This window comes from Ceratina calcarata, unplaced genomic scaffold (assembly GCF_001652005.2).
Source record: "Ceratina calcarata isolate Rehan_Ccalc_2016 unplaced genomic scaffold, ASM165200v1 scaffold371.2, whole genome shotgun sequence".
Lineage (NCBI taxonomy): Eukaryota > Metazoa > Arthropoda > Insecta > Hymenoptera > Apidae > Ceratina > Ceratina calcarata.
The window spans coordinates 665,631-679,735 of NW_017160229.1; the positions used below are offsets into that span (position 1 = coordinate 665,631).

Here is a 14,105-nt window from a genome sequence, read left to right on the forward strand (position 1 = left end):
TAAATTTGCTTATTAAACATGGTAAACTGATTGGCGCGCTGGTAGCCTCTATGAAAGTTCTTCATCGAATGGAAGCTGCTTTTCCGCCTTGTCATCCTATCCTTAAGGGCACAAAAGAATATATAGAATCATTTAAATATGACTTTACGTTCGACCGACCCCATCTTTCTCGAATTATTAATTATATGATGGATAATATCAACAATGGTGCTATAAATAACAAATTAGAAATGATTGAATTGAGGTTCAAACAGGAACTCGACTTAAATGATAAGGATATCGAAGGGTTAACGCCTTTACATTATGCGGCCAGCAATGGACATATAAATGTCGTAGGTTTCTTATTGAAAAATGCTGCCGACATTGATGTAGCCAGTATTGAAGGTAATACTCCGTTACACGCTGCCACTACAAATGGTCATAAGAATATTGTACAACTTTTGTTGCAACACATAAGTCATGATAAATTAAGCAATTTTATTAATGCTAAAACTACTACTACCGGCACTGCATCGCTGCATATTGCAGCTACGAACGGTTCTTTAGATATCGTCTGTTGTTTACTCGGTTACGGAGCGATTTATAATATTAGAAATAAAGAAGGTAAAACACCATATAATCTTAGCAAAAACCAAAGTATCGTCAATTTACTACAGTTAATTGAAGAATTATTTAAAGACGCGAAAAATGGTAATACCGAGATTGTCAGAAAACTAAGTCTCTTAAAAGAATCAAAACCTAATCAATTCGTGGCTGCAACAAACGCTCGTAATAAACAAATGCATACCTTATTGCAAGTTGCTATATCTAATGGACATAAAAATGTTGCAAGTGAATTGTCAAAAATACTAAAATAAGTATTTGAACATATCACTGTACAAGATATTGAATGATTGAAAGATTTGCGAGATTATTAAGAAATACGAGCCTTAACAATAATTGGAACGAACGCACAGAAATTTTTAAACTAAATGTCGATTATATTATTTTTCATTATTCTTATCTGAATTCTGAATGTATATTTTTGTACTATACAATATAAACTATTTTTCATGCATGTACACATACATGTGCCCTTTATTTCGACTCCATCCAATCATTTTGTTTTTTATAATTGAGTTGCTAAGAACAATAATATTGTGTAAGTGTGCAGCTAATAACGATTTTGTTAAAACGTTGTGCATGCGTATAACTAAAAATGGAATGTTCCAAACTTTAGTTGGGAATCCTAATATAAAAGGTAAAAATTATGTCTTCCGCTTAAATCCTTCATTCTGGCAACGCTGGTATTAGGCTCCCAATGATAACAAATATCAGGATAGCGTATTTCTGCGTTACCGATGATATATGTTATGTATATGATTCTCTGCGCCGGTCGTCCATGCCGCCAGAGCTCGTGGCTGACGATGTTGAAATCAGCAGCAGCAGTAGCAGCAGCAGCAACGTAGTGTTGATCAGAGCTGACATTAAACGCAATTCCTCTCTTGAAGTGGAGAAGAGGCTTTCCTAAAAATTTTCGTACAATAAACATTTACGAGTTATCCGCTTAGCAAAAATGCCGCGCGGTAAGCGCATTTAATTATTATTAACTCCTGATTCGAGACAGTATAATTCGTCCGTCTTGTGCCCCACCACGTTTTGTTTGTCCGCGAGGAGAACGCAGTTTCGTACACGATGACCTCGACGATACGAATTCGGATCTAATTCATGATATTCTTTCAGGTAAATATGTCAGTTACAAGGGTCGGACCCGGCACTTCACGAACCCCGAGGAACTCGAGGAGCAACGACGCCAGGAGGAAAAAAAACTCCAGTGGAGAGTCAGTATTTTTAAGTTAACCAACAGCACGACGGCTTAGATATTATTGTTAAGTACGTAAGGTCGAATTGTCCTCCTTTGATGGTCGAGCGTGATTGCCTCCACCGTTACTGATATTTTCTTTCTGGAGCATTGTACATATCGGTGGCTTGAATTACCTTTTTGTGAAAGACGGAGCAATACTCTTAATCGAATTGAGAGAAATTCAGATGAACTACTTTTTTCTTCGATTCTAATGCATAAAAAATTCTTGAGTGTTCCATGGTATCGTGTACATCTTGTGGAATTTTTTCAGATTTTTTCATTAACAACATGTATGGCATAAAAACTGACAAAGTTCCGAAACTCTAGGGTTATGCATTTTTACGATTACAATTTTCTTCCCTTCAATTCTAATGCATCAAAAATTCTAAAATGTTGTATTGTATCATGTATAATTTTTGTTAAACTTTTGTCAATTATGTCAGTAAATTGAAAATTTTGCTTAGGGAACTGACTCATTTTAATACGAATAAAAAAAGTTTTAAATCTAAATATTACACTGACATTATCTTTCAGAAAAATAAAGGAAATGATAGCTCCAGTGACGAGGACGAAGATGAACCAAAAGCACATGGTGACTCAGTAAAAAAAGGTAGTTCTTCAGGATCAGATTCGGAAAGTGATTCAGACTCGGAATCTGAAACTGAGGTGAGTTGTATGAAACAAACCCTCTTGCATCATGAAATCATAATTCTTTCGAATGTTCCCAGGGAAAGACGAAAGGCGTAGAAAACTTAATCCAAGTTGAAAATCCAAATAGGGTACAAAAGAAAGCGAAAAAATTATCTCAATTAAATCAATCTCTAGAGCTTGCAAAGCCAGATTTATCTAGAAGAGAACGGTAAGTTGGATAGACATGAGTCACGTAATTCAGTTGAATTGAACATTTAATCATTTATTTGCAACCCTGTTTCTATATTAATTACTGTATCGTTCATTCTATGAAAGATTGTATGATCGAGTGTTGTTTAATAAAGAATTAATAAGACGTTCATTTGTTTATTTTCAGAGAACAATTAGAAAGACAGAGAGCACAGGCGAACTATCAGAAATTACATGCAGCGGGTAAAACAGATGAAGCCCGCGCGGATCTAGCACGATTAGCCATAATTAAACAGCAGCGAGAGGAGGCGGCGAAAAAACGCGAGGCCGAGAAAAAAGAGAAAGAGCTCGCCCTGCAAAAGAAAACAGAACTTAGGCAAAAAGCGCTCGGCAAGAAATCCTAGAAATCGTTTCGAATTCAGGCAATTTACGAACGAAAGGAACACTTTACGTCACAGCTACTATTACTATTAACAATGATGATGCAGTTCAATCTATACTTTCATATTGATACATATACTAATTGACTAAATCTACTCGGCGCATTCACAGTAAGCGTTTCATGGAATGTCCTCGTTTAATTCATAATAAAATGCAATTATTATGATAGCTCAATTGTTTTTCTCTCCGTCGCAAGTTCCACTTAACGTTCTCTCTCTTTATTCAATCCCTAATAGAAATTTTTAACTGGTAACTAGACTATCGACCTTGTGCATTTAAAGAAAAATTGTATCGACAGTAAATATAAAGAATATTTGAACTGTTATTTCGATTAGAAAGCACGTAACTGCTTTAAACATACAATCATCCTTACTTTATAATGAATACTTGTGTTAAATCTTTAAATGTATACAGTGCACCCGGATTAAATGATCAAACTAGACCAGTATGATCTATGAGTAAAAATAAGAAAAAAATGTTGTACAATCATAGTATCTGGAAACGCTTTATAAAAAGTTATAATAAAAATACGAATCCTAAAGTTAATAGCGAATTCGTTGTTGATGCATTGGAATACAACAATAAAGCGAGCATTTATATTTATAAAACCTGCTCTTAGCCATGTTTACTATTTGAAATAGTCGAACGCGATTATGTGCCTAGTAATTTATGTAAATATCTATACTGTTATGATAAGCGAAGGAATTAGCATCAGTTTCGAAACGTCAGAACGTATATCGTAAAATTTCATACCAAATGCCAAGAACTGTTCTAGAACGAAAAACTAATGCAAATACAGTTTTGTTTTGGTGATAGCTAGAACTGCTACTTTTGAATCACTTGTGATCCGATCACGTTTTAATTCTTTCAGAATCTGTTATTTGCGCTCTTCATATGGGCCGTGCACATTTAAAGTAGTAAATTATAAAAAAGTGAATAGTTTTATCTTTCAAAATAAATAGTAAATTTTTAGAAATATCATATCAGATATTTTAAAAATTGAAAGCTACTTCCGATTACTTTATTTTCTGTGATGGAAATTCTTGAACTGCCGTTAGAGAATATCACGGAAGATTCCCTAATAGGAGAGCGTCACATTTTACGGTGTTTGAGGGATGGTATTCAAAATTACTAACGGTAAAAACGGTCAAAAAAGTGATTATGGTCGTGATTTTGTACAGTACTTATTATAATCACAATACCTGCTAAAGTATAAAGGAAATATAGCTTTTAATTTTTAAAAAATTCGATACAATATTAAAATTAAATGCCCATGCACGGCCCATGTGAGGTGCGCAAGTGCAGACTCTGAAAGAATCAGAAGCAATCCCGAATTCCTATGAAAAATCATCGTGATTGGGAACGAACGTGATGGGATCACGAGTGATTCAAAAGTAGCAATTCTAGCATCACTGGTTGCGATGTTACGATCATATTGCGGTCGGTAGACTATGTCAAACTGAAACTGAAAAACTGGGCGCATTTGCCCCGTCGCATACAAAGAATACAAAGAAACAGAGCATTCGTAACGGGGGACGGCACTTTGAAATAGAAACATTAACTTCTTTTTAATGTAACAAACTGAGATAAAAGCGTTTGCAGACATGTTTATATAACATTATTTTCTTATTTTTATTTATAGAACATATATTGGTGCAGTTGGATCATTCAATTCTGGGACACCCTGTACATATCTCAATTATACATTTTGATTAAAAATAGTCATAAGGCGTATTGCCAATTTTATTTTGCTATCGTGTTCGTTAATTTGAGATTTCTTCTATTCCAGGCAGGTATTGATAACAATAGTTAGGAGTAGAAGATTGGTATCGAAGGAGTTTTAGCGGGCGGCTTGACATCAGCGTCTAACGGACTTTCATGATTCTTTCTAATGCTTCATCAAAAATCATTTTGCACAATATATGCTAAGAACCTCGATGAAAATATACAACCTCGATTCAGACAAAGCATTAATTCGTGTACAAAGTTCATGCGTCTAGTTGGCTATAATTTGGTGTGTCGATCGGGTAAAAAGAGGAAACAGGATGGAAGACAGACAGTGCAGGTTCTGCAGTCGAGCCGTTGATCCGAGCCGACGCAATGTGGTCGGATATCATCTACGTCTTACTACTATCGTTCTGTGTCTTCATTGGGTTTTATTACCGTAACATCAGTGACCCGGACGTGAAAAAATGGATCGGAACTATCATCGGCTTCGCGATTACTGTGATCGTGTCTGGGAGCCACACATATTATCCTTTAATCTTCACCCTGATTAACGCGATTATCATAACCAAGTTCTCACCGAAGTACGATAGTATTTATTATTATTATATTATTGTACATATTATTGTACGCGTCGAACATTTCAAACAGAATTTCAGTTTCTTTATCTTATCGGTCAAACGTCTTAACTTTCAAATTATATGAGACGTAGGTTTCCCCCTTCTTTTTGAACGATGTATCGAATACACTGTGCGTGATGATGATTGTTCACTTTTAAGAGTCATAATTGCTACTTATCGAGTATTAAAGTAGTCTCGATTGCAATGTGATTCAAAGTTCTTAGTTCTACGTTCGATTATTCAGTCTCATGAGAAGTATAAATATTTGTTACAGTTAGATGAACAGGAAATTGTTAACATATCATTTTTATGTTCCAACAACGAATTTTCACTGTTTCTAACTTTGTCTTTTGCAGACTATGTCACCTAGCCAGTTTTTATTTTTCATTTTTTTACCTACTTTTCGTATCCCGATTGGGAGACTATGTCGGTCTGCCAGTAGTATCGACTCATACAAACCTTATACTTATGATAATGACACTGAAAATATCTGGCCTGGCTTTCGAAATAAATGCTGCTGATGGTCGAGACGATGCCCAAGACGATGTGGAAGGTGTCAGCTCTAAGGCACTAAAAAATGTAGGGATAACGGACGTATTCCATTACGGTTTCAGCTACATGGGACTATTAACAGGTAACTTTTGATTCGATTCAATTTTAACATTATGCTGATTTTTATCATCTTGTAGGCCCTTATTATCGATACAGAACTTATTGGGATCACCTACACAGACCGTTTTACAAATGCGTAGACCCTTGGACTTTGACCCTACCTAAACTTCAAGCAATTGTGGTCTACTGTGTCTTGTTTTTGATAATGAATTACTTATACCCTGTCAATGTAATACAGATTTTCTTTTTCAACAGTAGATCGCGGATTTTTATGCAAATTTCATGGTATCAGTTAAAAAGATTCTAAATGAATATTTTTTTTATCATATAATTATTATAAATGTTAACACGTTGAGTACCGCGTCAGTCATCGGTGACTGACACTAACTTTCCGTTCAGGCCGCGACAGTCTCAGGCATCTCAGTCAATTTTTCTATAAACGTACCTTTGATATTTTGTAGAGTTTTCAATATAGCAGACATTCTTTATACTTAATGCCGATACAATTTTACTATAAATCCGCTGTCTATTTAAGAGCGCACGGACAGGATACTGAATTCTATTTCAAATTTCAGTACGTCTTGACGGAGGAATACGCGGAGCAGTCTTTTCTTTATAGGCATTTCTACATGTACCCCACATTCGCGGTGTTTCGATTAAGAATGTACATTGGTATGGGTTTAGCCGAATGCGCTTGCCAGATGGCTGGATTGGGTGCATACCCGGCGAAATCGAATCCTCTTCCAGGGATGGGGCCGAAGGATTACATGAGGATAGAGAAAGAGTAAGAAATTCCTGGTAAATCGATTAATAATGAGAATTGTAAAACGTATTTCGTCACAGATTGCCGGAAGACTTGAGAGCCGATGAATGCAACTTTAATGCGGTTTATAATATGGATGTTAAGAGACTGGAAACGTGCATGTCCGTGAGAACAGCCATGAAAGCATGGAATGGATGCATTCAATATTACTTCGGCGTCTACGTGTACAAACGATTCCCGTATAAGAGCCTGAGAACTCTAGTCACGTTAACGTTGTCTGCCATTTGGCATGGCTGGGCGCCTGGCTATTTCATTTGTATTTGCCAAATACCTTTGTTCATGTTAACCGATGATCTAGTCACGAAGTTTTATCGGCAGAACGAAGAAGCCACTTTTGTAAGTACTAGATACGGTGGCTACTCAAAATATGGGTATTTATGCATTTTAAATAATTTAAAGAAAGGCAGTGTGCAATACATAACATGTAAACAAATGCAAAGTATTCAAAGTTAAACACAATTTATAATAGAGAAACCAGTGATTCTTATTAATATTCGGGTACACTTTAAAATAGAATAACTTATTCAATATTGAATCAAACAGCTTCCTTGAACAGGAGTTTTTTTATATTTTTGTTACACATTGTACAGTACTCTAAGTCTTCTAATGTACCACAGAAAATTAAGTCGTTTGATTCAGTATTAAAAAAATTATTGTTTTTAAACGTGTTTGAATATATTAATAGGAGTGCTGTATGTTCACTTCATTTCTTTAATTTTATTTATAAAAATAGGAATTTACATAAATATCTGTAGTCGACTAATGAGACTTGGAAATTACTGACAATTCCATTTTTGTCTAGAGCAATACGCTATGGTATATGCTAGGATGGTACGAGAAAACGACTTGTATGGCTTATTTAGGAGTGCCGTTCTTATTATTAGGCTTCGAGGACTGTATGCACTATTATAAGCAAGTTTACTTCTCTGGCCACATCGTCGCACTCTTAATGTACGTTACCGTTCTCTGTTGTAAGCCGTACATTTTGAAGAAAGCTAAGAAAGAAGAGTAAGAAGAAAGTGATCAACGATTCTGCACGAAATTGCATGTCTTTCTAATATTTAGATATATATAGGTATACATTTAAACGAAATACGTATTTGAATACGTATTTCCGCGTAACTTTACAAATCGAGCCATTATCTACTTCTAAAGAAGTCTAGGGTAACTTAGGTACTACACTCTTTAGGGTATTTTTATTGTTTTTTTTTTAGATATATATTAATGTAAGGATGATGGTCATTAGACTGAGGATTTTTATGCAAAATAAAATATTTATAGTAGCCGTTTAAAAAATACATTTTAGATCAACATTTCTTTTATCATTTAAATATTGCAATATACAATCTACTTTTGATATTTTCTATATTTTTGTACATTGCATGTAGTGCTTTCATTTCTTTCTACATTAAGTTTTCGTAGAGATCCATAAAATCTGCGGTCTAATGATCACGTGTAAAATGCTTGTTAAAGTAAAGCAATACTTTTTTTTATTGTTGTTGAATCAATGAGTCCGTAGGGTGTTGAATAATAAGTTTTACTCTAATTAAAAGAAAGATTCTCCTCGGATATTTAGAGGACTCTTCCATTTATTTAACTGAGAAATAAAAAAGATGTATTTCTTCGATAAAGTAACTTTTATTCATCGCACAACCCACCACATTTCTACAAAAATGTACCTTGGAAACAAAAAATAGAATAAATAAAATAATGTATATATTAAGACATTGTCTTACCTCTATTGTAAAACATACTTACTCTACCGATGTTTACTGAGACCTGAAAGAAAGAGACACAAGAAAAGCGAGAGGATCCCATTTCCCACCCGTTCAATTATTCATAATGTGGCGGCAAGTGTTCCAAAGCGATGATCGCATATAAAATTGAAAATTTACGAACCCTTTCCACGAAATACGAAAACAACGATAATAAAAATGCAATTGTTCTGTTTTCAAAATAATGGAAATTAGTTCTGATTTATAAAAATGAATGATTAAAAACAGGAATGAAAGAGTCTGACGTTAATTAGCAAAAAAGAGGCAATCGAATGTATCAAAACTTACGAGTCGGACCTACGCAGAGAACAAAGCATGCTCGGTTTCGAATGAGCCAACCCTGGAGAGGAATATACAATAATTCGTTTGAAGAAACCACGCGAAATACAATTAAAATGTAACTGTTGAGAATGAGTCGTTGCCCGCGAGGTCTGGTGATGCTCTACCTGCAAACCGGACGAAGGTGGTCGACAGAGACAGCAACCGCATCCGTCATATTTTCTCAGCGCACTCCCGAGAGACCGTACCCTTCTGCGATTTCTGCACACACGGCGACCCCCCACTGAGAGAGAGAGAGAGGAGAGGAGAGTCGACGGAGAGCTTTCGCTCACACAGACTTTCTTTCTCTCGCCCCTGATCTCGAATCTCTCGCGCGAATCTGCTTTCACCAGACCACCAACCGCTCGCTACTGCAAACTGCTTACAGCCCTGCTACTCTCGGCTTACTGCTTACTCTCAGCTACCCCATCATCGGCTACACTCGCCACGCCACTCCTTTCCACCGCCTGTGGCACCATAAAATTACAACTTAGTTATATAAGGAATAAACGTGTCGCATCCGTGTGTCAGGAATTTTTCATATCTTTCATTATTTTCGAGATATTTGAAGATATAACATTTAAAGACAAAGCAAGACGTTAAGTACTACGAGCTAACTTAACGAAATTTAGTATACCTAAGATTAATGACAGTTAATAACATTTAGAAATAAAACATTTAGCAGAATTGTGAATGTCGAAACTAGAACTGATGTTTGAGAACGGTACAGCATGTGTTCATATGCGCATATTCTCAAGATTATCTAAATTCATTTTTAGATAGATATAAACGGTAAGAAAATTGATTAGACAGTATCGTCTACACCTAATTTATTTGATATTTTAAACACTGTCTAAAACTATTCGAGTAGTTCCGGCCTCTGCATTTTTTATTACACTTTATTAGAAATGGGAAACTTACATTAAATAAACCTGTCTACTATTACAGAAACGCAGAACTTATTTCTATAAATTTATTTGAAATTTTCCTTTCTTTCTCCTGATTGATAAAGGTCGATCATCGTAAATTAATAGAAAATTAGGACAATCATCACGATTTAGAAGTTGAAAAGTCGATCTCACGACACAGTTTACATTACCTGCTAATTACCATATATCACTCCTCGTTTATTTTCAGTGATAATTTAATCCACCTTGTTCGAAGCAATTTAATGAACGACGGAAAGACTGAATTCGCAATTGACACTTTTAATCGAAATAATTGATTTGCTGCAATATCATACGTATGCCACATGATTCGGAAAATGTAGGAAACAAATATAACTCACTTATATATAGTCGCGTACTAGAAATTGTGCACACTATATATAGTACAACGTAAAAAGGAACGTTGTACGATTCGAATAACAATTTTTATTCACAGAATATGAACTCGAATGTGATGTGCTCTACTTCAGTAAAATTCCAAACTAATTTTAGAACAGTGAAACGTGTATTTCCTATGAAAATCTCATAATTTAATCAAAATCAGATGTCAATTTATTAATCAAGAAACAAGCTGTCGTGGTCGCTGCATGGCGAAAAAAAACGATATATTTACTTCGAATTGGGAAAAAAAAGCAAAAGCTCGGTACTATATATGTAGATATATATATATATATATGTATATATATATCACTTAACAGATTAATGAATAATTATGAGAACTTGAAAAATGAGTCTCTTAAACTCACAGTCTAGATACAATTACATTTAAAATTAGTTTTTGGGTTTTCTTATCTCGTTTTATCATTTGTCTAACCCAAACAAGTGCGCTGTCGTAATTAATATGTAAGTGACAGAAGAAATGTGAACGTGCGACAGTGTTGCTCTAGGTATAGAGGGTAATATAATACCTTTTTGTTCTCAAGAAACGATTATTCTGCATTCGCGGCGTGTGCATCTGTTCACAGTTGTACTTGCATATGGTTCCATTACTTCAGTCTCTGAAAAAGAAAAAGTAAAATATTTTAAATGAACATATTTGAAAAGAACGATCGAGAATTCATGATGACTAGACTCCGGATCTTTATGCAAAAGAAAACATCTATTGCATATGTATATGTTTTCGATAAACATTTGTTTAATCGCGTAAACACTGAATTATGTATTTAGCTGTTGATATTCTTAATTGTCTTATATATCACTCGACGTTTGTCACTTATGCATGTACAGTGGCTTATGAAAGTATTCGGACATCTTTTAAAACGAGATAACTTTTTTAATATTGGGCCGAACGACTTGCATTTTCTTTCGGATGTTCGGAGGTCTGGTTTACTACGTAATATGTAACAAAAAATTGCTGTTTGCTAGAATCTCGAAGTTAAAAGGACAAGGTTTTTAACTTTTTTTTATTGTTTTCAATAAAACGTTGAAACGTCTCGTTTGTAGACCTAATTAACAAGGAGAACGAACAATCGTCGGGTCATCGATTTAGTTGAAAGTTAGTAAGTTTAGTTAGTAAACAAGATCTCTAATCGTCTAAAAAAAAATTAATATTTTATCTAGTATTAATAAAGGTATTATATTTTGAAGTGTGTCCGAATATTAATGTAAATCACTGTATTGATTAGAAGTACAAGAGTTTTACATTTACAATTTCTTTTTATACAATTTTCTTATAATTGCATAAAGTCCGCAATCTAATGATGACTTACCTCGATTTGGAACGACTGTCCTTTTGTCTGTCTGCAGATTTGCTACGAGAACGTGACTTTCCGCGTGAGCTCTTACTATCAGAACGTGAACGACTGCGGCTACGGCTGTATGATCGTCTACGATCCCTGTCACGGCTCCTAGATCGACTGCGAGATCTAGTGCGCGACCGTCTTCGATCCCTGCTCCTGCTACGTGATCTATAAACAAAAGAAACTTCATCTTTTTATCTTCTTAAATGCATTTTATATTCATATATTAACTCTAGAACCGCCGCCTTTTTATATATATGAATTTCTCCATTCAAATATACACAAGCATTTCTCTATTCAAATATAAAAACAAGTCGTTTTGACTGAATTGGTAGTTCTAGTATTAAATTAATTATTATATACTTAAAGACTACAGCGCTGGTTTTACTGCGTTGACTGGAAACTGGAATTGGAACTGACCAGCTAGGAGTTACGCGCCCATCACGTCTCACACCAATAATTTTGAATTATATTCGTAAAGAGGCACACGGCATTGTGAAATGGAAACATCAACTTCTTTTTAATGTAATAAACGATATACGATGTAACATACGATAAATTGCAGGAACTCTCGTATAGCACTGCATTCTATGACACTGTTCCATTCTAACACGATAAGAAAATTACAAAAACTTTCGTACAACACTGTACTTCTACAGCACTAGATAACATGATTTTTGTTTAACATATTTAAAAACTAAATTACCTTAAAATAATGACTGGTAGGAATAATAAACTATAATGACTTTGCATGAAATTATATAAATAAATTATAATTGTAAGTGACTTTTCCATCTTTAAGACCAATTTTTGGAAAATCAAGCTTTAGTCCCGAGCCATGTCTGATAAAGATAAAAAAAACAACGTTTAAGAAGGAATTTATTTCTTTAGAAGTAAACATACAAATATTGGATCGTCTTTTAAAAGTTTTCGGAATAGAACCCCCTTTTTTGTACTGGGTCTGGGTCTCATATCAGTTTCACACAACACGGCATTTTCTAGGAACCTATCTACCGTGTTATAGCTTAACCTGTAAGTCGTTAATCAAAACTGCTGTTCTCCAAGGTGAGTGGATGTTCTCTTTCCCACTTACGATTATAATTCGATTACATGTAGAGATTCGCACAATTAAGAGTCGGTTAACATAGAGAACTTCTTCTTACAATCACTGATCATTAACCAAGCACGTTACCAAAGTACCACTGTACTTGTTGCAAAATGTAACTGGAAAAAAATTACCTTCCACGCCGACGGCTTCCACGGCTGCGATGTGGAGAAGTTGGTCGCCCATATCGTGCCATTTGAACCCTGAGCTCCCTACCATCCAGCAATCTTCCATCCATAGCGTCTAGTGCATCTTCTGCATCCCGTTTATCATAGAATCTGAAATATATCAAAGTTTTATATCACCAAAACTGCGACCCTCTTTATATATATATGACAAGATCAAGTAGATCACATATGGGCAACATCTGGCTTGCATCTGGTATGATAATAAATATAATAATAAATACTAGACTATCGAGATTCATTTAACATTAATTTGTTTTATTTCATAATTCGGTTCGGCTAAATTGGCACAGCGATGAAATGATAATTTCGTTCGAATCTAGGAAAAATTGTCTATGCTTGGAATCTTGGAGTAGATACTTTGCTATGCTCCAACGATTTGTTGGTATCTACAGACTCAATCGCGCTATCTAAATATCACAATGACGTCACATTCGTATAATCGTGATTATAAAAATACGTCTAATAGATAGATATAAGGGAAAATGGTTTTTCAACGTACCTGACGAAAGCAAACCCGCGGCTTTCGCGGGTGAAGCGGTCCCTTGGTATATAAATGTCGCCAACCTCGCCACATCTCTCGAACACGCGTCTCAAATCCTCCGGCGTCGTTCTGTACGTGAGATTGTCTACTTTAAGGGATACCATCCCGTCGATTCGGGGCGGTGGTCTGCCGTAGCTCATATTCGCCGGCTTTTCGGGCTCGAGAATGAACAGAACACACTACGAACCGAAAAATCAGTTACGGTTTAAGTGGCACACGTCCACGCACATCAGGAACAAAATGGCGAGTGGCGGAAGAACGGCCTCTACCTCTACCTCTACGCGCAATGTGGTGGGAAATGACGTGACAATGTTGTACTACACGAGTCAAACCTCTTTCCGCTAGTATATCAAGCGTCCAATGTATTTTCGTTAACGCGGTAAAAGAGAAAAGAGAAATATTTTGCAGGAGTTTCTGTATTTTTTTCTTACATGTTGATAGAAAAAGGGGAAAATTTTTATTTATTTTCTTCCTAGTCTGAAGTCTCTTATTTGGACGGTCGATCTATTTTTCATTCCATCAGGGTTGCAGATGAATGATTTAAATCTTTAATTCAATTGGACATTAAATAAGTGGAAATTAACGTTT

The 14,105-nt window shown here is 35.3% G+C and overlaps 3 protein-coding genes and 1 long non-coding RNA gene across 4 annotated transcripts; 2 read left to right on the forward strand and 2 right to left on the reverse strand.

Annotated features, from left to right (window-relative positions):
* Positions 1-1,404: 1,404 nt before the first annotated feature.
* Positions 1,405-3,670, forward strand: LOC108625818 (28 kDa heat- and acid-stable phosphoprotein). The gene is made up of 5 exons (XM_018026119.2): positions 1,405-1,565; positions 1,723-1,820; positions 2,378-2,509; positions 2,572-2,702; positions 2,871-3,670. The coding sequence occupies exons 1-5, from the start codon at positions 1,556-1,558 to the stop codon at positions 3,085-3,087; spliced, it is 588 nt and encodes a 195-aa protein (XP_017881608.1). The 5' UTR covers positions 1,405-1,555; the 3' UTR covers positions 3,088-3,670.
* A 1,279-nt stretch (positions 3,671-4,949) lies between these two features.
* frj (membrane bound O-acyltransferase domain containing farjavit) lies at positions 4,950-8,202 on the forward strand. Its single transcript, XM_026814247.1, has 6 exons — positions 4,950-5,433; positions 5,826-6,103; positions 6,159-6,310; positions 6,657-6,865; positions 6,925-7,240; positions 7,707-8,202. The coding sequence occupies exons 1-6, from the start codon at positions 5,225-5,227 to the stop codon at positions 7,914-7,916; spliced, it is 1,374 nt and encodes a 457-aa protein (XP_026670048.1). The 5' UTR covers positions 4,950-5,224; the 3' UTR covers positions 7,917-8,202.
* Positions 8,203-8,522: 320 nt separating this feature from the next.
* LOC113464441 (uncharacterized) lies at positions 8,523-9,464 on the reverse strand. Its single transcript, XR_003389297.1, has 2 exons — positions 9,126-9,464; positions 8,523-9,019 (listed from the first exon to the last, which is right to left on the reverse strand). It is a non-coding gene; the product is annotated as an uncharacterized LOC113464441 (long non-coding RNA).
* A 1,392-nt stretch (positions 9,465-10,856) lies between these two features.
* On the reverse strand, positions 10,857-13,787 carry SC35 (SR family splicing factor SC35). The gene is made up of 4 exons (XM_018026120.2): positions 13,476-13,787; positions 12,923-13,066; positions 11,654-11,851; positions 10,857-10,942 (listed from the first exon to the last, which is right to left on the reverse strand). Exons 1-4 carry the CDS (start codon positions 13,655-13,657, stop codon positions 10,936-10,938), a joined length of 531 nt encoding a protein of 176 aa, XP_017881609.1. The 5' UTR covers positions 13,658-13,787; the 3' UTR covers positions 10,857-10,935.
* Between the last annotated feature and the right edge of the window lie 318 nt (positions 13,788-14,105).